We start from the raw sequence: 25,154 nt of genomic DNA, 5'->3' as shown, positions 1-25,154 counted from the left end.
GGCATTTAATCAGCCTTACGTTTGTTCACGTCCGCTCGGGTCACTAGTGTAATTCGGTTCAGCATGTTTGATGTTTGGCAAATCGTCGCTGTTGTGCTATCTTATGACAAACGCCATTTTGGGGTAAACTGAGTTAAATATGCCACATTGCTTGTTTGAAAAATCTCTACAAAGTGGCGTTTTCAGAATTTTGAAATTCTACTTGGTTACTTAGATATAGCGAGAAACATGATAAGAAATTGTGAGTTTTTTGCTTCAAATCACTGTCTCTAGGGATTTGCTCAAGTTATATTGAAGTTTTAGATGTTTTTATGTGTGAAAATGTCTGAGGAACACAATGGCATCAATATTTTCAAAAGAAAATTACACGAGTTGTTAGAAAAACACAGTTTTAGTTTTAAACTGAAAATAAAAGATATTTGGCAACACTGTAACCAAAAATAACATTTTTTTCTAGATTCCCTGACTCATTTCCTTCAAAATGCATTTCACCGATTGTTTCTAGACCATATGAACGCAAAGATATGAATAAAAGTTAAAAATTTATGATTTTTTTCTATGGAAAATTTTCCATGCACGATTATGACACGTCATACAAATTTTGTCATCAATACACGCCTATGACACGTGTGAGTGCGACTTTTGTTTACATTCATAGTAAAAACTCGCAACATAGTCAACCGATATTCGTAATATTTGAGAGATTAATGCAGAATAGATAGAAGCATCAATTGTCTTCTTTGGATTGTTTATACCATTTATAAGTTTCAAGATATTCAATCTTAAACTTTAAAAATCGTTTTTCTCGAAATGTGCTAAATGGCGCTTGTCATAAGATAGCACAACAGCGACGAAATGTGATAAGTCACGAGAGACACAGGAGGCACGTCCAACGGATAAACAAAACTGCTCATGTATATGTTGAAAAGTATAAAAGGTGTCAAAGATTAGAAGTGATTAAGTCAAGTCATTAATCACCGATCACGTCTTAAGTACGCTACGAGGTTGCCTGATCCCAAGTAGCAATTCAAATGTTAATTGGTTTAATTTATGGTTTATAGTAACTTTTTCATGACGGATCACATATAAGCGATTAGGTTTCTCTTTGTTTTTGCAAAAGAAATTTACTGTACATACTGTTCAAAATTTTGGACAGTTTATATCCCAATTAATATTCTTTTTTTAGGAACGACTACAAAACATATCAACCTTCAAAAATATTCTTTTCTTGGTATGTTACTTGTTTATAATAATCTGATTTTCAACACATCAATAAAGTATAAAAATCTATTGATTTACTCAGAGCCGTAGTTAGGTCTTCTTGCGCCCTTGGCGGAGTCTCAATTTTTCGCCCCTTTGGTGTTTATTTTGGCTTTCTTTTTCAGTTCGGCCTTCAAATAATAATTTGTGTACATGGACATGACCCACCTACTCCCTACTTATTTCATGTTTGACTGTCGTTCATTTCATGTAAATTACAGCCACAAATCTTTTACTGTATATTTAGGAAATCAGTTGACGCTTAGTGTTTGAAGGTGGCGGAGGGAGCATCTATTCAGACGACTGTATTTTAGAGTGCCAATGGCATGTATGGAAAACAGGTGACCATTCAAAAATTCAATTCGAATTCTTTATGCTAAATGGCTTAGGATGTAATGCAACGTCGAGATCTACGGCCACCCTAAATTTTGTTTTAATATAGCCTTTATGAAACTTGGAAAATTTCTGGATTTGAGTTGGTACTGCTTTTAATTTATTTCCTATGCCAAATCGACATAAATCTTTCATTAGGGCTTAAATCGCTAATGTAAACAAACTGCGTTTTCGTTATTATGACATTATGCGACAAAAATACTACAAGTGTCACTTGAACTAGACGCAAGTGCGCGCGCCTTAGCTCAACTCACCCTAGCACCATTGATGAAGACACCCTACATGAAGCACCTTGGTCCACATACCAAAAGTCGACCCTAACAAACGAGATCGTTGGGCAACTGGGAGTGACAGGTACTTACACTTGTCACTTGGGTGAGTTAGATAAAAGAAGAATAAGTTCTGATCGTAGCAGTCGTCTAAAATCTTGCATATATCTAAAATCTTATCCTAGCTTATATCTAAAATCGAATACTTAGCTTACATCTAAAATCTTATACCTAATCTGCCTAAAAGTGAGTGTGCTGAAATTATAGGTAAAGTTGATTGCTTTTTATTAAAATTTATTATGCTAATAGAACCTTTCTGCAATTAGTGGATTTGCTCTACGTTGTCTTACAACGAGTTTCTATTCCAAATTAAAATGCCAATGGAAATTGGTAAGCATTGTATTAAATCTAAATTACCCTCTTATTATATAATTAAATTACTTAATAACTACAGGAATTATATGAACTAAACTAGTTGGCGCGGTGCAAATTAAAGCATTAATAATAGCTAAGGGACTAAACGTAAGTTACACATAACCTAAATTTATACACACGTGCCCTATCTCTATTACTTTCAATACTTATACTGTTATGTACATTTGCAGGAATATTATAATCTCGCACATTGAAATCCTACTCTACGGTCGTTTTATTCGAGATTATATTATCGGAAACTACCCTGTTGACTATCGTCAACAAATTATAATATTCGTTTACGAATAACCGCGATCAAACCAGTTATGTCGGGAAGAGGCCGATCAAATAAAGGTAGTAGCGCCGGTGGTGGCCATCGTGGTGCAAAACCAGGTAGTAAGCAAGTGATGAGCACGGGTGGAACGGCTGACCCGGAGACCTCTCACGTTGGCCGGTCGTGCCGAGTTTGTCGCGGAGAAGACGACGAGGAAATGGTGAGCTGCGACAAGTGTCTCCAATGGTTTCACTTCAGCTGTGTTGGAGTCACGCAGGATATCGAAGATATGTCTTGGAGCTGTGTAGGTTGTACAAACCCGAACCCGGTTTCGGGGTCCAACTCGAATCCAGATGGAACAAAAGAAACAACCTTGCCTGTTGTTCCTGTAATTTCGAATTCGGATCCCAACAACGCGCAGACACTTAAGGTCAGTAAAGTTAAATCGGTTGTATCCCATACGTCCAGCAGAACCTCGCATGTTCTCGCCAAACTAAAGCTGCAAAAGTTAGAGGAGGAACGTGCTCTGAATGCAAACAAGCTGGAGGAGGAACGCTTGCTAAACGCGAAGAAAACGGAGCAAGAAAGAACGTACTTGGAGGAGAAATATAAATTGCTGGAAGAACTAGCTAATGAGACGGGATCAAATTTAAGTAGCGCAGGAAGTGCCGTAAGAGAGTGGGTAGATGGCCAACAAGTTTCTGATTTCGTCCCATATGCTCACTCCAGTCGACACTCTCATCAGGAAAGCCAGCAAAGAGCTGGTACGATTTCCCGTACGAACCATCGATCAGCATCGGATATCGCGGCGTCGGTGCACCACGAAAACCCATACCACGGATATTCCGCCCAACGCGAAGAAGATCGCGGTTCATTGACTAGTAAGCAGATAGCGGCGCGGCATGCTATCTCGAGGGATCTGCCTCAGTTTTCCGGCAACCCCGAGGAATGGCCTCTCTTCCTAGCAACATTCAACAGTACGACGGCTATGTGCGGTTTCACGAACGACGAGAATATTTTCCGATTGCAACGGAGCTTAAAAGGACGAGCTTATGAAGCGGTAAAGAGTCGGCTAGTACATTCTTCCAACGTCCCCGGTGTGCTGAAAATCTTAAAGATGATGTTCGGGCAACCGGAAGCCATAATTAACTCGCTCATCGAAAAAATCTGCGCTCTGCCACCCATAAGGGAAGACAAGTTTGAGACACTTGTGGACTTTGCTGTTAGCGTGGAGAATTATTGTGCGACAGTGGACGCCTGTGGCTTGGAAGAATATCTGTACAACGTTACACTCCTGCATCAGCTTGTCAACAAACTGCCACCCACGATGAAGCTAAACTGGGCGCAACATCGGCAGTCTCTTCCGGCTGTCAACTTGGCGGCATTCAGTACCTGGATTTACACCATAGCCGAAGCGGCAAGTGCTCTGATGTGCCCAAGCAACATGAGTATCAAGCCAACACAGAGCGAGTCCCGCAGTACTGCAAAGAAAGGGAACTTTTTGAACGCACATTCTGTGAATCCCAGCGCAAATGGATCAAACGATGTGTGCTTGGTGTGCAAAGCTGATTGTAAGACCATCGACAAGTGCAAACGTTTCCTGGAGCTTTCTCGGGATTCAAGGTGGGCCATTGTACGAGAGTTCTCGCTCTGTCGGCGATGCCTTTGTCGTCACGACGGTATGTGTCAAGCAAAAGTCTGTGGAAAAAATGGATGCCAATACAAGCATCATGCATTGCTTCATAACGACCAGAGGCAGCATTCATTGGCTACTGAAGGGACGTCCAAGAGCTCGACATCAATATCATCAGAAAATACCAACGAATTTCCAGAACCGAATTCAACGGTGACGCATGGATGTCACACACATCGAACAAAAACCAGCGACACATTGTTCCGCTACCTACCCGTAATGCTTCATGGAGAGCGTAGATCTGTGCGAACTTACGCATTTCTTGATGATGGATCAGCCCTTACACTGCTAGATGAAGAGCTGGCTGACGAACTTGAGCTGGAAGGAGAAATTAAGCCATTGTGTCTGCACTGGACCAGTGGAACACAGCGTCATGAAACGAACTCACGTGTCGTTGAACTACAAATAGCTGGTATTCACAGTGGTGCTAAGAGCTATACCATCAACGGTGCCCGCACAGTGAACGAACTAATGCTCCCATTCCAAACAATGGACATCAAGGAACTGTCGCAGGTCAACCCCTACCTGCAAGGACTACCGATTGCATCATACCAGGGCGTTCGACCACGAATTTTGATCGGACTTAAAGATTTGCACCTTAGTATGATTCTTAACTGCCGCGAAGGCAAACCGAGTCAACCGATCGCAGTAAAGACACGTTTAGGTTGGACGGTCTGCGGAGGTGGGAGCACCGATCTAGCATCAAGCCCAGTACACTCCGTCTACCATATTAGTAATTGCGATTTGGATAAGACGGATGAAGATCTGCACAAGGCGATGAAGGATTATTTCTCTCTGGATAGTCTAGGAATCACGAAGCCGCATAAAGTGCTGCTTTCTGTCGAGGACCAAACAGCACTGTCTCTTCAATAATCTTTGACCAGATTCACGGGACAACGCTACGAAGCGGGCCTACTATGGCGCTCATACAATCTGCGTCTGCCGGATAGCCAAGCGATGGCTCTGCATCGTTTTCAATGCCTGGAGAAACGTATGGTCAAGGACAAAGCACTCGCCGAAACTCTGACTCAAAAAATAGCTGATCACTTGAGTAAAGGCTATATTCGGAAACTGACAGAGAATGAGCTACAGCAGTCGTACCAGCGTACATGGTATCTTCCAGTATTCCCGGTCACGAATCCGAACAAACCCGGGAAGGTGAGAATGGTGTGGGACGCAGCAGCCAAGGTACACGGAGTCTCTCTCAATTCGGCACTGCTCAAAGGCCCCGACCTACTGTCCTCGCTGTACACCGTGTTGATCCGCTTTCGTGAGAGCCCTATTGCCTTGACTGGTGACATCAGGGAAATGTTTCACCAGGTTATGATTCGGGAACCGGACCAGCAGTGCCAACGCTTTTACTGGAGGGATGAAAATGGGCAGCTTGCGGTCTTCGTGATGAGAGTTATGACTTTTGGCGCTTGTTGCTCTCCGAGTTGTGCCCAGTATGTGATGAACATGAATGCAGATCGCTTCGCGCAGATATATCCGGCAGCCACAGAAGTCATTAAAAAACAGCATTATGTAGACGATATGTTAGTGAGCGTCGACACCGAAGAAAAGGCGATCAAACTTGCACAGGACGTAGCATTCGTGCACTCGCAAGGCGGATTTGAAATCCGCAATTGGGCCAGCAACTCTCAAAGTGTCTTGAAAGCATTGCAGGAGAACAACACCACCGACAAGAATTTGGACCTTTCGCCAGAAATTGCCACGGAAAAGGTGCTGGGCATGTGGTGGTGTACCGAAGCAGATGTTTTTACCTTTAAGGTCGGTTGGGATCGCTACGACCGTGACCTATTAGAAGGTCATCGTCGGCCAACGAAGAGAGAAGTACTGCGAGTTCTGATGACGATATTCGACCCTCTTGGGCTTATCGCTCCGTTTCTCGTCTATTTGAAGATTCTGTTGCAAGAAGTTTGGCGCTCCGGAATTCAATGGGACGATAAGGTTGACGACAACATTCTCACAAAATGGCGAATCTGGCTGAGAGGACTGCCTCAAGTCGAACAAGTACAGATTCCGCGATGCTTGCGCTCAAACTTCACCCGCGACTACGAACATGTCCAATTACACACATTCGTGGACGCGAGTGAGAACGCGATGGCCGCTGCTTGCTACTTGCGTTTCGTACAGAACGGAGTCGTCCGATCCTCCCTCGTCGCCGCCAAAACTAGAGTCGCACCGCTGAGATACCATACGATTCCGAGACTAGAGTGTCAATCTGCAGTCATCGGTGTGAGACTCGCTCGGTCGATCGTCGACTCATTGTCCTTTCCCGTAGATAAGCTCTTCTACCACACGGATTCCAGAGACGTGATTTGCTGGTTGAACTCCGACCATCGCCGATATTCCCCATTCATCGCATCTCGGGTGAGTGAGATTTTGGAAGCTACAGAGGTGAATCAATGGCGCTGGGTCCCGACCAAACTTAATGTCGCAGATGATGCTACAAAATGGGAGAAATCGCCAGACATGACCCCCAGTTCGAGATGGTACAACGGCCCGGAATTTCTCTGGCTACCGGAAGAAGCTTGGCCACATCAATTGGTGAAGGGAAGCAAAACCGACACTGAACTCCGTCCGAGTCTGCTAGTTCACTTAATAAAGCCAGACACTTCAATAAAGGTCTCCAGTTGGAAGCGGATGATTAACGTTGCCATTGTTGTTCATCGTTTCCCAGCAAACTGTCGCCTGAGGAACCAGAATAGGCCCATCGTATGTGGACCCCCTACATCGGAAGAATTGCTGGTCGCTGAACGTTACGTGATACGCCAAGCTCAACGAGAAGCCTATCCAGACGAAGTATCCATCCTTCTGAAACCGAGTGGGGTATCCAATTCGTCCGTGCTAAAAGCCAGCTCCCTGTATAAATTATCACCCTGGTTGGACGAACATGGTCTGATGAGAATGCGTGGTCGAATAAGCGCCTGTGCGTTGGCTACTGAAGACGCCAAGAATCCAATCATTTTACCCCGTAACCATCACACGACTACGCTCATAATTGCACACTACCACAACAAATATCATCACCAAAACCACGAGACAGTTATGAACGAATTGCGGCAAAGATTCCGGATTCCCCGACTACGTACCGCTTACGCAAAAGTGCGCAAAGACTGCCAACGTTGCAAAAACAACCGCTCAATTCCGCAGCCACCAACGATGGCTGATCTCCCGTATGAAAGACTCGATGTTTTTGCTCGTCCATTCACGCATGCAGGCATTGATTACTTCGGACCGCTGGAAGTAGTTGTAGGTCGCAGGGTGGAGAAACGTTGGGGTATGTTAGTCACGTGCATGACTACTCGGGCGATCCACATTGAGATCGTACACACGCTTAATACTGACTCGTGTATCATGGGTCTCCGCAACTTTGCAGCTCGCCGAGGAACTCCAAGAACAATCAACAGTGATCGTGGAACCTGTTTCATCGGGGCGAATCGAGAGTTGCAGGAAGCAGCAAAGCAGGTCAATATGGAAGACGTTATGAAAGAGTTCAACAGTGCAGAGACCAGCTGGAAGTTTAACCCTCCTTTGTCGCCGCATATGGGCGGCAGTTGGGAGCGTCTAATCGGAGTAGTGAAGCGGAATCTGATGTCGATTTGTCCATCGAGGAAGCCCAACGACGAAATACTCCGGAATCTACTGACCGAGATCGAGAACACCGTGAACTCACGGCCGCTGACCCATGTTCCGGTAGACGACGAATCTGCTCCTGCTCTCACACCGAATCACTTCCTCCTAGGATCTTCTGATGGTACAAAACCGCTGTGTACCTTCAACGATAGCGGTGATGTGTTGCGGAGGACTTGGCGAACATCACAGGTGTTGGCGAACCAATTTTGGAAACGTTGGTTGAGCGATTACTTACCAGAGATCACCCGTAGGACAAAGTGGTATGTCGACACAAAACCAATCGAAGTTGGTGACGTAGTAGTAATTGCCGACCCCAATCTACCTCGAAACTGCTGGCCCAAAGGGAAGATTATCGGTACTAATATCAGTAAGGACGGCAAAATCAGAGCAGCGACTGTAAAAACTGCGAATGGTGTCTACGAGCGCCCGGTGGTCAAGCTGGCTGTGTTAGACGTACGGCGCGATCAGTTGTAAGCCGACCATCGGATCGACATACTGGGGAGGAGTGTCACTTGAACTAGACGCAAGTGCGCGCGCCTTAGCTCAACTCACCCTAGCACCATTGATGAAGACACCCTACATGAAGCACCTTGGTCCACATACCAAAAGTCGACCCTAACAAACGAGATCGTTGGGCAACTGGGAGTGACAGGTACTTACACTTGTCACTTGGGTGAGTTAGATAAAAGAAGAATAAGTTCTGATCGTAGCAGTCGTCTAAAATCTTGCATATATCTAAAATCTTATCCTAGCTTATATCTAAAATCGAATACTTAGCTTACATCTAAAATCTTATACCTAATCTGCCTAAAAGTGAGTGTGCTGAAATTATAGGTAAAGTTGATTGCTTTTTATTAAAATTTATTATGCTAATAGAACCTTTCTGCAATTAGTGGATTTGCTCTACGTTGTCTTACAACGAGTTTCTATTCCAAATTAAAATGCCAATGGAAATTGGTAAGCATTGTATTAAATCTAAATTACCCTCTTATTATATAATTAAATTACTTAATAACTACAGGAATTATATGAACTAAACTAGTTGGCGCGGTGCAAATTAAAGCATTAATAATAGCTAAGGGACTAAACGTAAGTTACACATAACCTAAATTTATACACACGTGCCCTATCTCTATTACTTTCAATACTTATACTGTTATGTACATTTGCAGGAATATTATAATCTCGCACATTGAAATCCTACTCTACGGTCGTTTTATTCGAGATTATATTATCGGAAACTACCCTGTTGACTATCGTCAACAACAAGATTGAGGTGAAAATTAGTTAAAATGGTTTTTAGTTCGATTTATAATTAAAGAAAACAAAACGGCGAAACATGCATTTTCTTCGAGATTTCGACCAGGGTTGTTAATACGATACATTTTTCGCGATAATTTATCGGCGTTACTCGTTAACGATAATGTATCGTCATCGAAAACTCCGTTAACGATAATGTATCGTCGCCTTCATCGTCATCGTCGATAATTGTATCGTCGTATTCATCGTTATCGTCGGTTCATCGGTTATCGCGATACATTTTGCGTTACTTTCCCGTTTATTGGAGTTGAAGTTGATGCGGTTAACTTTCAGTTGTTTAGAAATAAATACCTATTGAAGGACATGTTGTTGGCAGTTGAAAATCAATAGTTTTGGACATTTTCTATGCACAGCGGAGATTTTTTTTTCAACTTTTCGGGAAAGTGTATCATACTGAAGGGAAAGTTGTTGGCAGTTGAAAATCAATAATTTTGGACATTTTCAATACGCAGAAGGGTCCGACGATGTGTCAAAATGGATTTTTTTTAACTTTTTGAGTAAGTTGGTGCACAGAAGAGTCCCAGGTGCACAGTGCGGCAAAAAGGTGATCAAAATTGTTTTGACCATGAAGAAAACAAATTTTGAGCTATTGTGTAATTATTAATTTTTATCACGCAAAGACATATATTGAAAAAAACTACTAAACCACTATTATTAGGCCATTAGGTGATTAACATATTTTATTATAATTTTAATTTAAACTAGAAGATTTTGAATTTTAAAAAGGAGAATATACATATTTCCAATGTATATTTTTTTCTAGTTGGGAAGCTTTTAGCCCCTCCTCCGTTTCTTCTCTCCACTATGTAACAAGATGCTTCATGCTTCCTTCTTTTACCCTCAAATATGTAGTGTAATTTATGAACGGCCTCATAATAGAGTTTCAGTCGTTTTTGAATAAAGTGAAGACCCGTTTTTATCAGCCCCTTGGTGAATTGACATTGACAAAATCGGCACATATTTTTTCTGGTTCTGAAGAGACGATGTCGAAACGCAAACACCAAGACTAATTAATTTTTTCTTTTCTTTTTAATAAACCGCAGTAAATAAAAAAATCGTCCTTAGTCCCTCGACAAAGCCTCATAACCCGTTCTGATTATTTAGTAAAAATTTCCCTTAGGAGGTCTTACAGTACAGTAGTATTATTTTTGTATATTTTGCATCTCTCAGATAAGAAAGATATGCTAAAGAAGGAATTTACTCGAATTTGACTTGAACGTAGACTAGAGACCACCAAACGGTTTTGATAGTGTTCGTTTTACAGATTCGTCTTGGTGAAGCTATTCTTGCGGAAATTTGAGGCTTCCATACCAAAACATTGCTTTTTGGACACTAAATCATTCGATAACTTCTAAGTTGTAAGAGATACAAATAAACTAACATTACAAAAATTCTGCATTTTCTTATGCTGAACGAAATCTTGGAACATTTTGAAATTCTACAAAATTACCAGGAAAAGTATTTTGAAATAAGCAATTTTGTGGGGTATATCAAAGAAATATTCACAAACGTATAATTAAATCGACAGATAGACACATAGTCTCTTCAGCGAAGTTAATACTAAAGATATTCTCAACAACTTCGTCAAAAAAAGTTTTTTTTTATTTTCATGAATGACTAAACAAAAATTTGCTTCTCAGCTTTAGAGGGATTAAACACCCAACTAATACTTTTTAAATGCAAAAAAATATAAATAAACTTTGCTGAAGACACTATAGCTAAAAAATGTTTTTCGTGGTTCAAAGAATTTCTTTCACCTTTTTGCCATTTTGAAAACACTGCACTGGTGGATTCTCCTGTGAATTGAAAATGTCCAAAACTATCGATTTTCAACTGCCAACAACCTGCCCTTCAATATAAAAAGTTTGCGAAAAGTTGAAAAAATTCTATTTTGACGCACCGACGCACAGTGATTCCTCTTCATACAAAAGTCGGAAAAAATTAAAAAAGTGTATTAAATATTTTCAAACAATGGTTTCTTGGGTAATTTTGGGTCGCTGATTACGAATATGATGTCTACATAGCCCTAATACCTGAAGATATCATGATAGGGAGGTAAATGGGTGGTGGCTGACGGTCAAGACGGCTGTCATGTGCTGAAGAGCGGAACGCGAAACGTTAAAAACAATTTCAAATAATTTAAAGAAAATTTCACGTGGTTACTTGGGTCCAGGAAGGATTGTACAAAATCTCTAAACAAGTGGTCCAGTACATTTTGAGTTATGATGGACACTGCATTTTTTCAAAGTGCCTCTGGAGATTCACTATCACTCACTCAATTTCTAACACTTTGCTATGCAAACTAAAGAAATTATTCTTCAAATGTTGCCATATACAATGGAAATTGGTTGACTATTACCACTCTCTGTATCGCAAAGAAATCTAAAAATTATTCCTTCTTTTACCAATTTACTTGAAAACTTAAAATTGTGAAATTTGCTTGAAATAAGGTGTTTGGATAAATCAATGTAACGACTATAGTAGTTTTGAATCGAAAGGACACTGAACCGTCAATAAAATGCACAGAACTTTTTTTTATAATTTTAAATTTATGTTCATGCACATATTTGGAGCATGAATATTTATGTAAAATTAGGTCCCACCACACACACACCACTTGTCGTGCTTTCTTCAACGACTTTTTTTTATAAATTTACACGTTGATTGAAAATTACAGCTTCATTAAACGGGATACCAATGCACTTTAAAGTATTTTTAAATGACATGTAATATCACACGAACGAAACTGTAAAATCGTATGCTTTTTGATGCTCCCATTGAGTACATTGCATTCAACTTAATTTTCAATCAAATTTTTGATTCAAGCTGTGTATGTTTACATTCGTATTGATTAACATGCCGTTTGAATTTCATTATTTTCTGGTGTGTGGTGAAACACATAACTTTATTTAAATAAAATAGACTCGCATGAATATTCATTTTCTCTTTCGGTAGTACTCCCATTTCAATATGTTTGATTCATTAACTTTTTACGGTTCTAAAATGAAAAAAATTCTTCTGGTTTTTGAAATTATCCAAATTAGATTTGAAATGATGCCAAATTGTAGATCCTTTATTTTATTCGATTTTACAATAAAAAAGTTGAGAGAAAAAAACAATTTTGAACTAAAGTCACACAGATAAAAAAAACGCTTTTAATCCAGTTTAACAGTGTGATGAGACATTTCTTATAACTCTTAGCACTCTCTTCGAATATTATTTCGATTGAGAACATTTAGAACTTGATGTTTCGCGATGCTTTTGATAACACATACTCAGAGAAACGCTCAAATCAGCATAGGACAACATCAGTGCTAGAAATCTCAAAGGCTGAACCAAATCATTGGAAAAGCGGAAAAATGGCTCATAAAATAGACGGACAAACGAATTATTACTAATGCTCTGTTAATAATATATCTAAATTCTTCAATCAATGCATTGTGTAGGAAAAACTGAATTTTCCTAAAGTGCTGGGCCAAAAAAATCGATTTTTTTTAATCTATTTGAATTTCATACTCTCAATTGCGCTTACTCAAGTTTCCAACACGCGACTGTGAACTAAGAACTGAAATTGCAGCTCTTGATATCAGGCTACCTCTGAAGTGCATGCGTGAATAGTTCAAACTTTACCTCGATATCGACTTTTTTTAAAAGTGACTTCCCAGTAATATCTTTGATTTGAATTAATGTTACTAATCCTAATGTCAAAGAACATATTATAAAAAAAAACTCTCATATCTCCTCACGGAAAATCATTATCATTACTAGAACATTTTTTTCGCGAAACTCTTCGACAAACTTCTGTCACCCGCGCTAGTGCACTGTTCACGCTGCTCTGAAAATCTAGTGAAATCGTCTTAGGGGTCTGATTCAGAGCCATTTGCGCGATTTAAATCTGGATGAGTAAAATCTGTAAAGAATATTAAAAACTAACGCCTATTCTATAATATTCAGTTCAGCAATTGGAGAGATCGTGCTCACCGCAAGCCATGAAAAATAAACTGCGTTGTGGAGCGACGGTCATTACTCAGTTTATTAAAAAATAATACTCAATTCGCAACATATAAGCCCTTAAGCATACCAAATAATTTAGGATATCCTTTTAACATAAACTATCGCACGAATGAGAGTAATCGTCGACAGGTTTTTAGTGGTGATCTTACTTGAATTCTCTTTTATCGGTTCTCACGTTAAAGAGGGACAAGTCTGTTTTTGCCGTTGAGACATGTTGGTAGACTTGAGCGATTCGTAGTAATTCTGCCTATGCTCAACTGCTAGCAGCAGAAGACAAAAGATTAGACCCTAAGATTTGAAGCCTGTTTCTAATGACCTTGCCACTTCTAGTTTTCCGATCTGTATATTTCACATCCTTGCTCTCACTTGAGTACAATGGCTCTAAATTTTCATAACTTTCCCTACTCAGTAATCTCTAGCTAACTGAATATCGTTAAAAAGTAAAAAAGAAAATTTGACTACATAATAGCCGAAATAAAGAAGAGATAAAGAATGGGAGTAGGTTCGCCAAATTTTGGAAGAAGTCGATAAAATAACTCCTTGAAAACTACTAAAATATTAGTGTAGTTCGTTGCAATTGAAAAAATTATCCTCAAAAAAAATGTACCAATTAATGTGGGACACAGTGAATAATAAATACAGTAAAGAACCGTTTTTATCAGCCCCCTGGTGTATTTTAGGCTGACGAAACGGGGACTAAATCGGGACATATTTCTTTCTCTCTTTAGAATAAACCGAAGCTGTTAGAATATTTTTCTTTAGTTCCTGAAGCCTCATAACTATTTCTGATTATTTAATATAAATTTCGCTTAGAGGGAAAATTTAGAGTAGATTGATCTTTTTATTTTTGCATCTTTGCATCTTTAAGATAAGAAAAATATGCTCAAGAAAGGATTTACTCGGATTCAGCCTTGTTTGTCTGCTAGAGCTCATAGAACATAGTTTGATATGAAGCTGACAAAATCGGGTCAAAAAGCTGACAAAATCGGAGGCTGATCGAATCGGGGGCTGACAAAATCGGGGGCAGATTGAATCGGGGGCTGATCAAATCGGGGGCTGATTAAATCGGGTCTTCACCGAATTATAATGGATAAGCAGTATTCGAAGAAGTTTCTTGTGGACGAGTGTAGAACGACTTTGTTTCTACTTACTTGGAGTCAGCGGCCAGAAATTCGGTTTGGTGAAAACTTACTGTCAAAATGGCATTCCGAAACCGTCATCTTTGAAGTTTTAAAAATGTGCAGAATAAATTTTTCATAAACAATAGTAGCAGACTTCGTGTCTTTAGCGAAATGTTGAGGCTGTCATTTGAAACAACCTTGTTGAAGGCATGAATACTTCGTGTGGGGAGTATATTGAGCTATAAAATGATATCTTTCAAAAATAACTTATTATTGTGAGCTTCACAAACTCAAGCTTTGGATAAAATTTAAATTATATTGTTTATAAAAAGTAGAAAAGATTTATCATAAACAGTAAAATCATAATAGTTCATTTAAAGGGTAGATTCAAATAGCCTAAATATTTTGATACCCTGAACACATAGAGCCTTCATGTCTTCAACAAAGTGGTTTATAATAGCACTCTCGAAAACTTTGCTGAAGACATTAACTCTCGAACTAAGTTAGTTGGAACAGTGAATTCTCCATAACTACTTCTAGGAGAATTGACCGCCAAAATTATTTTATCAGATGATGTGCTGTACTATACCTCCGAAATTATCGGTTTCGAAATAATGTCCTCTTGACCTTAAATTATTTTTTTCGAACATATATTTTACCTAATCATATAATACATACAATACAACAAAAATCAGATGCTCATAAAAATCGATCAGAACCTGTTAGAGCCAAATGGAAAACGCAATTTTTCAAAAATTTCCTTCTAATTTCGGAAAGTGATATTCTTGATATTAATCATACTACGATTTCGTCTCAACTCTACGCATTCCCAAAATAAAAACATGATCAGTGAATGTTGAAAGTTATGCAATTTTTCGGTGAGCAGTTCTATGTTTCATAGACATTAAATCAGTTCCAACTTCGCTTCCTATTAAAAAAAATTGACCGTAATCCATATTTCGATACATTCCTTCAAAGGTGAGCTCAATATGACAGGAAATCTGAGGATTATGATTGATTTTGGAACTCCTGAATGGATTTCTATTGAAATGTTTTCATGCAGGTATTTGAAATTTATACAATTAGACAACTGTGAGATCTCGACCAATAGATCAGTTACAGATCAGGATCTCATTCCCAATTTTTTTCAAAAATCTTCATGATGTTTAAAACAATAGGTTATCAATGTGCTGATCATATAATTACTATCGTAATATAAAATTAAATTAGTCAGCATCACTAAAATTTTCTCTTCAAACCAATTAATTTTAGTTGGGGGGGGGGATGAACCTCCCAAACCACCTCTTGGCTACGCCGCGGCTTGGAGTTATTTATATCGCTTTTCATTTTACGAGATATGTTTCAGATTGATCCGATGGTTATAAGTTAAGAAGTTTTCAGTCAGAAGGTTCGCGCAAATGAACATTTTTGCACCGATAAGTGATCAAGTCCCATCTAGACAACTTGAAATTGTTCGGTGGTTATTTCTAGCGGTTGTAGATAGAAAAATGAAATACGAAATTCGTTTTATCGAAATAATATTTGGCTTATTTAAATGGATTATTGCTATATTGAACAATAAAGAGTAATCCACAAACAAACAGCCATAGCTTTTAAAGCATTTAAAATAGATATTCGATGTCTTCAGTAAAGTTATTCGCAAAAATAAGACCAACAAATTTGCCGAAGGCATCATTTCAATACAATTACTTTCAAGAAAATTTATGAAAATATCTCACTTGTAGGAGGATTAATCAACAAAAACACAATTCTAAAAGAAAGGGCATATTGCATCCATTAAATTCTCCGAAGATACTATTTACCTAAAATTAGCCGCTTTTGGCGTTAATAATAGATTTCAAGTTTTTGGTCTTATTTCTGGCTATGGGAAATGATAAAAATCTTTCGTCCGTGTTTAATGTTAAATATCTCTTTTGATAATAGTCCGATTGCAACTATCCATAGCTCGTTCGAAAGGTATTTGTATAAGCTGTCTAAAGATATATAAAGTGTTTATCTCTGTCGTCAATTTCGGCAGTTATTTAAAAAAAACTGCAAAAAACGCCATTTTTACACTTTTAAATATTCATATCTTGGAAACTAAACATCAGAATCAAAAACCATTTAATAGCGTTCTGTCCGGGTGATAGGCCTTTCATTTAAAATTAGTTTGGATAAGATCGGTTCAGCCATTGATGAGAAACACGAATGAGTTTGTTCATTACATACACACACAGGCATTGTCCCAAATCGTCGAGCTGAGTCGATTGGTATATAAGACTCGGCCCTGTCTTTTGAAACGGGTCAAACTTTTTTTACCATTTTTTTCAAATGGCTATAGTCTAAAAATGACAAATCCTACAAAAAAATGTCGTAGGATTGATTTTCTCAAATTTAGTCAAATTTTTGAATAAAAATATTGAAAAAACTCCTACACTGAAAAAAATCGATTTAAAAAAATTAAAGTCGTTTTACAAAAAAACCCCATTTTTGATTTGGATGAAATTTTGTTTGTTGATAGGTAATTATGTTCCCTACCTACCGTCAAAATTTCAAGTTGGGCACTTTCAAGGAAAAAAAGTTATTTGAAAAAAACTTTTCCTTGTCCAAACTGAATTTTTTTTTCAGTGTATTTTTAAACCAATGAAAGTCATAATCATCTCAGAATCCAATTTCCCAACTGCCTATTGGCCGGATACATGCAAAAAGTATCAGTAACGAATTTGGTATATATTCATAACAAACTTGAATTAAACTTTCAAATGAGCGAGTGGTCGTTACTGGTCGTTACTGGTGGATAATATAAGCTAAAGTGGGTAAGACAAAGCGACGTACTCACGCTCACATAGCAACACTCAGGAAATACGCCTTAATATACAATATTAGGTCAAGATCTTTCCACCCGTGCTTCATTCAAGTTTGTTATGAATATATACCAAATTCGTTACTGATAGTTTTTGCATGTATCCGGCCAATACTGCCCATAATCGCAAGTCAGTCCCATGTTCTATGGGATTCCCTATCTACATGGGACTGACTTGCGATTATAGGCAGAATAGGCAGTTGGGAAATTGGATTCTGAGATGATTATGACTTTCATTGGTTTAGTTTTCGATAAAAATACACTGAAAAAAATCAGTTTGTGCAAGAAAAAGTTTTTTTCAAATAACTTTTTTTACTTGAAAGTGCCCAACTTGAAATTTCGACGGTAGGTAGGGAACTTAATTACCTATCTTGAAAAAAATTCATCCAAATCAAAAATGGGTTTTTTTTTGCAAATCGATTTTAAATTTTTAAAATCAATTTTTTTTTTAGTGTAGGAGTCAATGGAGAATTTTTTCAATATTTTTATTCAAAAATTTGAATAATTTTGGGAAAATCACTAATACAACATTTTTTTGTAGGATTTGTCATTTTTAGACTATAGCCATTTGAAAAAAATTGGTAAATAAAGTTTGACCCTTTTCAAAAGACAGTCTAGATCATTTTTGGATAAACAAAGTATGCAAAGTGGCTTTTTGTGACAAAATCTTCATGTACAGAAAGTTTCATTAAAATCTGAGAGGGTGCTGCCAACTCTGAATACGATTTGGCGCGAAATTCGTTATCGCACTACTAGGTGAATTCAATCGATTTCGTCTCTCATACATGTATCTAGATATTTTATGAAAACATTTTTCTTTGAGTTTCGGTTTATTTTGGAGTTTACAAACTCTTATTTAATTTAATTTAAACTCTTCTTGATCGAAAAGAAAAAAGAAAGTTTTCTTAACAACTTTTATCATATTATTAAAATTCATACTCCTTTCAATAAAGAATACTATTTTATTATTGAATATAATTCCAAATACTATTTCAAATCAAAATGCTCATAACAAATAATTTCAAAAATGCATTAGTTTTCGATATATTTTAAATTTTGTTTTAACCAAAACTATTATTTTGTTTGATTACGACCTTTTCATAAGATGTGGGCGTTTCTCTTTCAAAAATAGTAGGTTAATGAAAATGCTCATTGAATTTCTTGTGGCTTTTCTTTTGACATCAAGGTGTTATTGTAAACCTTTTGAAAGCTATCAGAAAACTACAAAAATATGATTCAACTATATAGTTTGATCATCTAATCCTATAGCTGAATCATATATTCATTGTTTTCTTGTAGCTTTCAACTTGTTCCCAATATCACTTTGATGTCAACGGGAAAGTTGCAGGATATTTTATGAGCATTTTGCAAAACCTTCTGTTCTTGATGAAGAAACACAAATAACTTATGAAAAGGTCGTAAACAAATGGAATAATTGTTATTGCATTTATTGGAACAAAATTTACAATATTTCGAAAACTACAATATTTAAAAAAATCAGTGTATATTTTTTCGTGTAGAAATTTCCATTCCCCGCAACTATTTCTCAGATAGTTTTGCTGTATAAAATACGGTAACCGAGAAATTTTTATTTTCATGCTGCATGCAAAAATTTCTACGCCCTTTTAAAAAAATGCTCTTGTATCAAAATTGACAGAGAAAATCATGGAGATTCGTGATCCGAACACAACTGCAAAGTTATGTTCGATTCGGAGATGGTCATATTTTATGGTCAGCCACTTTCGCATGGAATCCCTCAAGTACGCTAAATCGATGTATACCTGTACACTGTTAATACCAAAAAGATGTGGTTTGCGCAAAATTGCGCAAGATGTCATAGAGATTTTCGAAAAGCTGATAAAAAAATCTTCAAAATGGGCCTAGTGTGACAAGCGAGAAAGTGTGTGCTCCTATTCGAAAATCGAGATAAAGTTTGTTTCAGTTTCTCCATATATTTTACAAGGGAAGAAAAAATCGAACAATGAGCGCACTGAACTTTGAAATACTGTAGCGGGCCAACCACTCATCCAAACGTCCTGAAATTTTGGCAAATCATTTCTCATATACTGTACAATAATACAAAAATAACCTTGGAACAAAATTAAAAGGTGCATTTTTTGACTTTTTTCCGCCTCGGCATCACTGTGCGACGGTACATGCCCAAAACTATTGATTTTCACTTATTAATAACTTCTTCAATATAATAAACTTTCCCTAAAAGTTGAAAAAAATCCATTTTGACACAGCGTCGAACCCCCTGTGTATTGAAAATGTCCAAAACTAATGATTGTCAACTGCCAATAACTTTCCCTTCAATATAAAACACTCCCGAAAAGTTGACAAAAAAATCCATTTTGACACATCGTCGAACCCCCTTGTGCATAGAAAATATCCAATACTATTGATATTCAACTGCCAACAACATGTCCTTTAATAGTTATTTATTTCTAAACAATTGAAAGTTAACTGCATCAACTTCAACTCCAATAAACGGGAAAGTAACGCAAAATGTATCGCGATAACCACCGATGAATTATCGACGATGACGATGAATCTGACGATACATTATCGTTAACGGAGTTTTCGATGACGTTGATGGGTGGTTAACGTTATCGACGATGACGATTAATTATCGATTAACAACCCTGATTTCGGCTTAGGCCCTTCTTATCATATGGAATATAAAGGCTAAACTTACATTTTTTGACAGAAACGGGCGTACGGTTGTTATTCACAAAATTATTCTTTAAATGGCGGTTCTATTATATAAATGATAAGCAATATCTACTATGATCATGTCTACTCGATAGTTGTTGCACATAAACATTCGAATATTTCGATATTTTCATGTAATTCGAAGAAAAGATGCACGCGCCCTTTCATTTACATTGGGTTTTTATGCGCCCAGTTGCTGAGCCCTATTAAAAAGTATACTGTCAAGCTCGCCCATTTTCCCAGCCCTACTCAGCAAGACAAAGTCAGTTTAGCCCATTTACCGCGCCCTTCTGAAATTATGTACACAGTTTAGCCCTTCCGCAAATGGTGGTTGCTGAAGGGCGAAATCACGACTGGGATGCAAATTGGACGTAAGCATTTTTTTAGTTTCTACCCACTAAAAGCACATAGGAATTAAATTCTTTGTTATATTATCATAAGGTTTAACCAAAGATGCTTCCGGAAAAACATGGTCATAAAGTAATTTATACCTACAATAAAAACTACATTTAGAAAAGCATCGCCGAATATTGAAACTGATTTTTCTCCATTTGAGTACATTGCGACTTTGGCCCTAATGAAAGATCTGTGTCGAAATGTCCTAGAACTGCATGAAACAACGAATCTTGTATCTTCTCATGAAAAAATGTTTTGCCAAAAATTGCCTTTCTGGTACTTTTTTTTTAAACTAAGATTTTCAAATAAAAATCAAAAGCTTGTTTTTTCGAATTGACACCAGATTTCGACATTTCGTTGATTTACAAAACATTTGACATACAAAAAAACTGTAGTTCCAAACTCAAGTCCCATCTCAATTCAAAAATATTTCTTGTACCACAAAGACATTTTATGACATTGTTTTTCGATTGCGCTCAAATTTTGCATGGGGATTTTTTACGAGGTACCAATACTTTTGAGGTGTGTCCGATTTGAAATTTCAGGAAGACCATAAATATTGACACTCTTACTACCGTATATTAAGTGTACTTCTTAATTGACCCAAATGATTCTAAAATGGATGTCGAAAAAGAAAGCTTTCATTTAAAATAAAACATATTGGGTTAGACCGTATCCGATCATCTTTAGACCGTATCCGATCTTCTTTCGGATCAAAGATAGTCCGCGAAATATTCTAATATTCCGCAAGACGCAGAAATATTCAGCTGTGCCAGATATCTCAAAAGTTCGCCTAGATAAGCTCAGGATTGTGATATTTTGTCTAAAGCAAACAAAGGTAACTGGCGACAAAACTTTGATGAAGAACTAACGCGTTTACATGCCCGCTCACGAAGTTGAAATGGATAGTGTAGTTATCGATTCGAATTTGGCATGCGTGGATCTACTGAGGCACGGGATTGTCTGTTTCAATGATCGCTTGCTCCAGTGAGCGAAGATTTTGAGTAATAATCGCATCGGACCTTCAAACTAGTGACGAGTGACCTTTTGGCGGGACTGCTTTGCATATTCTTCGACAAGGATCGTCTGCACGATCGGTTGTTTGTGTCACGCGTCATGCATGCAGTACTGCACTAATTACAAGCGAATAAGTCCACGACCGTTAAATATACCAGCAAGAAAAAGCTCTTCCACAAATCCGAAGCAAACAGCACCTGGTCAATTCAGAAAAAAACAAAGAGTTTCCAATGCTTTCAGGAACACCGAAAACCATGTGACATTTCAACCAGAGATTCAATTTAGTGCAGGATTGGTTAGGCCTAGGTCGAGAAACGGCAACTTTGTGATATTACGGAACTTCTCCCGGCATCGAGGAGACTTCAATTTTCACGATACGGCATGGGGTTATCTTCTCGGAAGATAATTGATCTAGCCCACTCTATGATCTTTACAACAGCTTCGAAAAGGCGGCCTGCTTTATTGGCCATGACCACATTTCCGTTCCTCCTGTTCCTGTGAAACTGAGAAAACAAGCGGAAAAAGTTTGCTATATTTTTCGCTATTTTTGTTGAAATTTGTTGTTTATTTTGGACTAACAGGACCGTAGTGTAGTCTTCTGACGCCTTTGGTAGGGCCTCAATTATGCGCCATTTCGCTATCTGCTTTGGCTTTCTTTTTCAGTTCGACTTTCAAACAATATTTTTATGTGTGCTTGAAATGATACTATTATCCTGACTAATTTCATTAACTCACTTATTTTAAAAAGCAGATCAAGATTTTATCGCCTCCCACACACCCTCCTAATGTTGGCGGGGGCCAACCTGGCCAAACGCACCCTACGGCTCTGGATTTACTACGAACGAACTGAAATAGTAATCGGAATACATTAGCTCGATTGAAACGTTTGTGCCTTTCCATGTCGACTCGACATTTTTCTGATGGAAAGGTAAAATAAGCAGAAATAAGAACAACACGAAACAGTAAACCACATGGGGGAAATAATGAACCATACTGATAAATCCTATAACTCGTTACCAAATTGAAATACCCCTAAGAAGTGTGGCCAACCCTTTGGATTTTTCTGTAGATCTATAGATTTTTTGTTCACGGATTAACTTTTGCAAACTATGGATTTGTTATTATTCTACCAAAATTCTTCGATTTTTTTGGAAATAATTCATAATTCGCCTTTCCTATCGAGTTTTATCATGTACCCTAATATCTGCGAGCAATCAGCCAGAATTTCTAAAAATAACTATTGTCTTTGTGAGCCTAGTAAAATTTATTTTCTTTTGACTGCAAACATAGGCAACCACGCTTTTAAAATTTCTAAAATATAGATGCTCCCTATGACAACTATACATACTTTGAGTTTCAATACTTCATATCTCTGGTTTTTATAATGGATTATTTAGACTAACTCAAACGAATTCAATCCGAAATATTGCTAGACAGTATGCTGACGAAAAAGACTACCTAATTTAATAGAATGTAAAAATGAAACGCTTTCTGGATACAGTGATTGCCTAATTCATCCAGTTACAGGAAACTTTATTAATCATTTCGTATGTCTAGTGAAGCTTCCACTCAAGAGTGTAGGTTGCACTCATTTGCATTCAATAGATATTTGATTATTTCCTTTTATGTAAACATACCTCTTGACAAACGAGCTAAATAAATCAGAATAACCTCAATCCTAAACAAACAATTTTCTGTACCGTGCCATGTGGTGAATTTAAATAATAGATGATTATTCTTCAGATGTCATTAAAATACCAAATAATATTTTAACCTCAATTAGAAAAAAATGTAAAACTTTTCTTTGAAAAATAAACAAAATCAAAACAGAGGCAAGATACGTCATAAATTGACTACAATCGAAAGTCCCGTTACAAAATTATTGAAGGCAAGATGGCTAATATTTCTGTTTGGATCATGCTGAAATGACGGTCTCGTCAGTGTTGATGAATTGCCAAAGGTTCATTTTTGTCGTTGAGTAATGTGCGCATCATTGCCGCCCAAAAGGAAGCCGAGATTCCGAACGGAAAGCGGACTCTACCACGCACTTGCATGATTCGCCTCATCAAATCAAAGCAGCGTGAGCACACCCACCCGAACACAGATTTTGATGAAGCTGCTAACACATGTTAATTTTATGGATCTGGGGATGTACATGATCCGATGATATTTCAAGTAAAAGGGTTAGGCGAATTGAATATTTTAAACTAAAGCGCAATTCTCTTAATTGGTGTATCCAATTTACTGAGATTTAATGTTGTTGTTTTTATGACGGCTTAAGATCATTCGCCGTACTGAGATTTTATATGAAACATATCCACCACAGCTCAGAAACTGTTCCCCACGGGATATCGAAATGCATTTCCGTAAACTCTACATCCACATCGACTGTGGTCGATTCCACCGGGGTACACAGTTTAATCGGAAAAGAGAAATTAATCGAAAGTCTAGGAAAATGGTATAAAAATTAACTCCGCTGCTGACGTGCTTCCCCACCCAGACACAAGACTGCATCATCCAACAACGCCCATGCCATACCCGAGACAGACTCGCGTATACAGCATAGCAGTTTCTGTATTATATCCTACCGAGGTAGGAGAATAACGGGGAGAGGTTGGTTGTGGTGACGATGTCAATAAGCTATGAAAGATGCAAAAACATACTAATTGCGAAACCAACAGCACGGAGCTAAAATAAAAAAAAACAAAATTGACTTGATTGACTTGACAGGAACTGAATATCTGTACTGGTGGGTAAGTGACTTTACATACTGACAAACGTTTATAGAGTAACTTCGCTCATCGAAAACTACGAGGAAAGTTGCGCACTGAATGTAAATAAATGTGTGCATAACGATGATTATTATTTTTTCTTTGGTGTAAACAAATTTTGTAATTGTTTTTCCTGTTTCCAGTTGTGTACGTTACCCACATTATTCCCGTGGTAATTTCTATGTAATCACAAATTCCAAATAATTTGACAATGGTCGTTTCTTTGCTTTCAACAGGGTGTCGTAAAAAATTAAATTCTCGAATGTGGTTTTTGAGATTAAATATACAAAATGCTTCTGAATTTAACCGATAACGAATTTACTATTTCTTTTATGCAAGTACAACAGGGTACCATTAATAAAAATTATTTGAAGAATAATGGAATAATATATGCATAAGAAAATTTGACATGAATGACAAAGTACTCTAGAAACCATTCTTCTCGCTTAGTCTGATTAAGATTCTGTTTGATTCTCGAGAGATTTGCAGCAATTGAGCTAAATATCTTTAAAAATAGGAGATCTTAAAGATAAAATGGCCCAAACCTAATCATTCCGTATTTTTAAAGATATGAGCATTAGAGTGGCTCGCGGTTGGATGGGAAATCCTTAAAATGATTTAAACTAACGGGCACAGGCAGGGCCGCCGAGAGGGGGGGGGGGGTGTTTCCCCCGGGCCCGGAGTTTTGAAGGGGCCCGGATTTTTAACAGAGACTAAAATTTTGACAAAAACTTTTTCGACAAAAAATTATTTGAGCATGCAACTAAAAATTCAATATCTTGTGTATGAGATAACTAGAATGGCGAAAATTTTAAACTACTGCATATTTGATATCAACTATGTTTATACAAATCTAATTCTCACGTCGAAACAAGATCAGACTCGAGCGGGCATAGCGGAATTTGTACATCGAATGCCATGTACGCAGCTCACCTGGGTTCGAATCCCAACCCCGCACACAAGAATAGATATTTTTATACGAAAATTCCTAACCT

At 37.7% G+C, this 25,154-nt stretch overlaps 2 protein-coding genes across 3 annotated transcripts in view; one reads left to right on the top strand and one right to left on the bottom strand.

Moving 5' to 3' along the window:
- LOC131689125 (uncharacterized) overlaps positions 1 to 25,154 on the bottom strand; it is a 146,357-nt gene that overhangs the window by 60,907 nt on the left and 60,296 nt on the right. The window lies entirely within an intron of this gene.
- LOC131687129 (uncharacterized) lies at positions 5,261 to 8,416 on the top strand. The gene has a single exon (XM_058971179.1). It carries the CDS (start codon positions 5,261 to 5,263, stop codon positions 8,414 to 8,416), a length of 3,156 nt encoding a protein of 1,051 aa, XP_058827162.1.

The sequence above is a fragment of the Topomyia yanbarensis genome, chromosome 3 (assembly GCF_030247195.1).
Source record: "Topomyia yanbarensis strain Yona2022 chromosome 3, ASM3024719v1, whole genome shotgun sequence".
Classification (NCBI taxonomy): domain Eukaryota; kingdom Metazoa; phylum Arthropoda; class Insecta; order Diptera; family Culicidae; genus Topomyia; species Topomyia yanbarensis.
Note: the sequence above shows the minus strand (reverse complement) of the source record. Positions and strands in the feature narration are given on the sequence as shown.

Bases quoted from the DNA above. Each gene is read 5' to 3' on its own strand.
- LOC131687129 (XM_058971179.1), top strand. From the start codon at position 5,261: ATGGCTCTGCATCGTTTTCAATGCCTGGAGAAACGTATGGTCAAGGAC.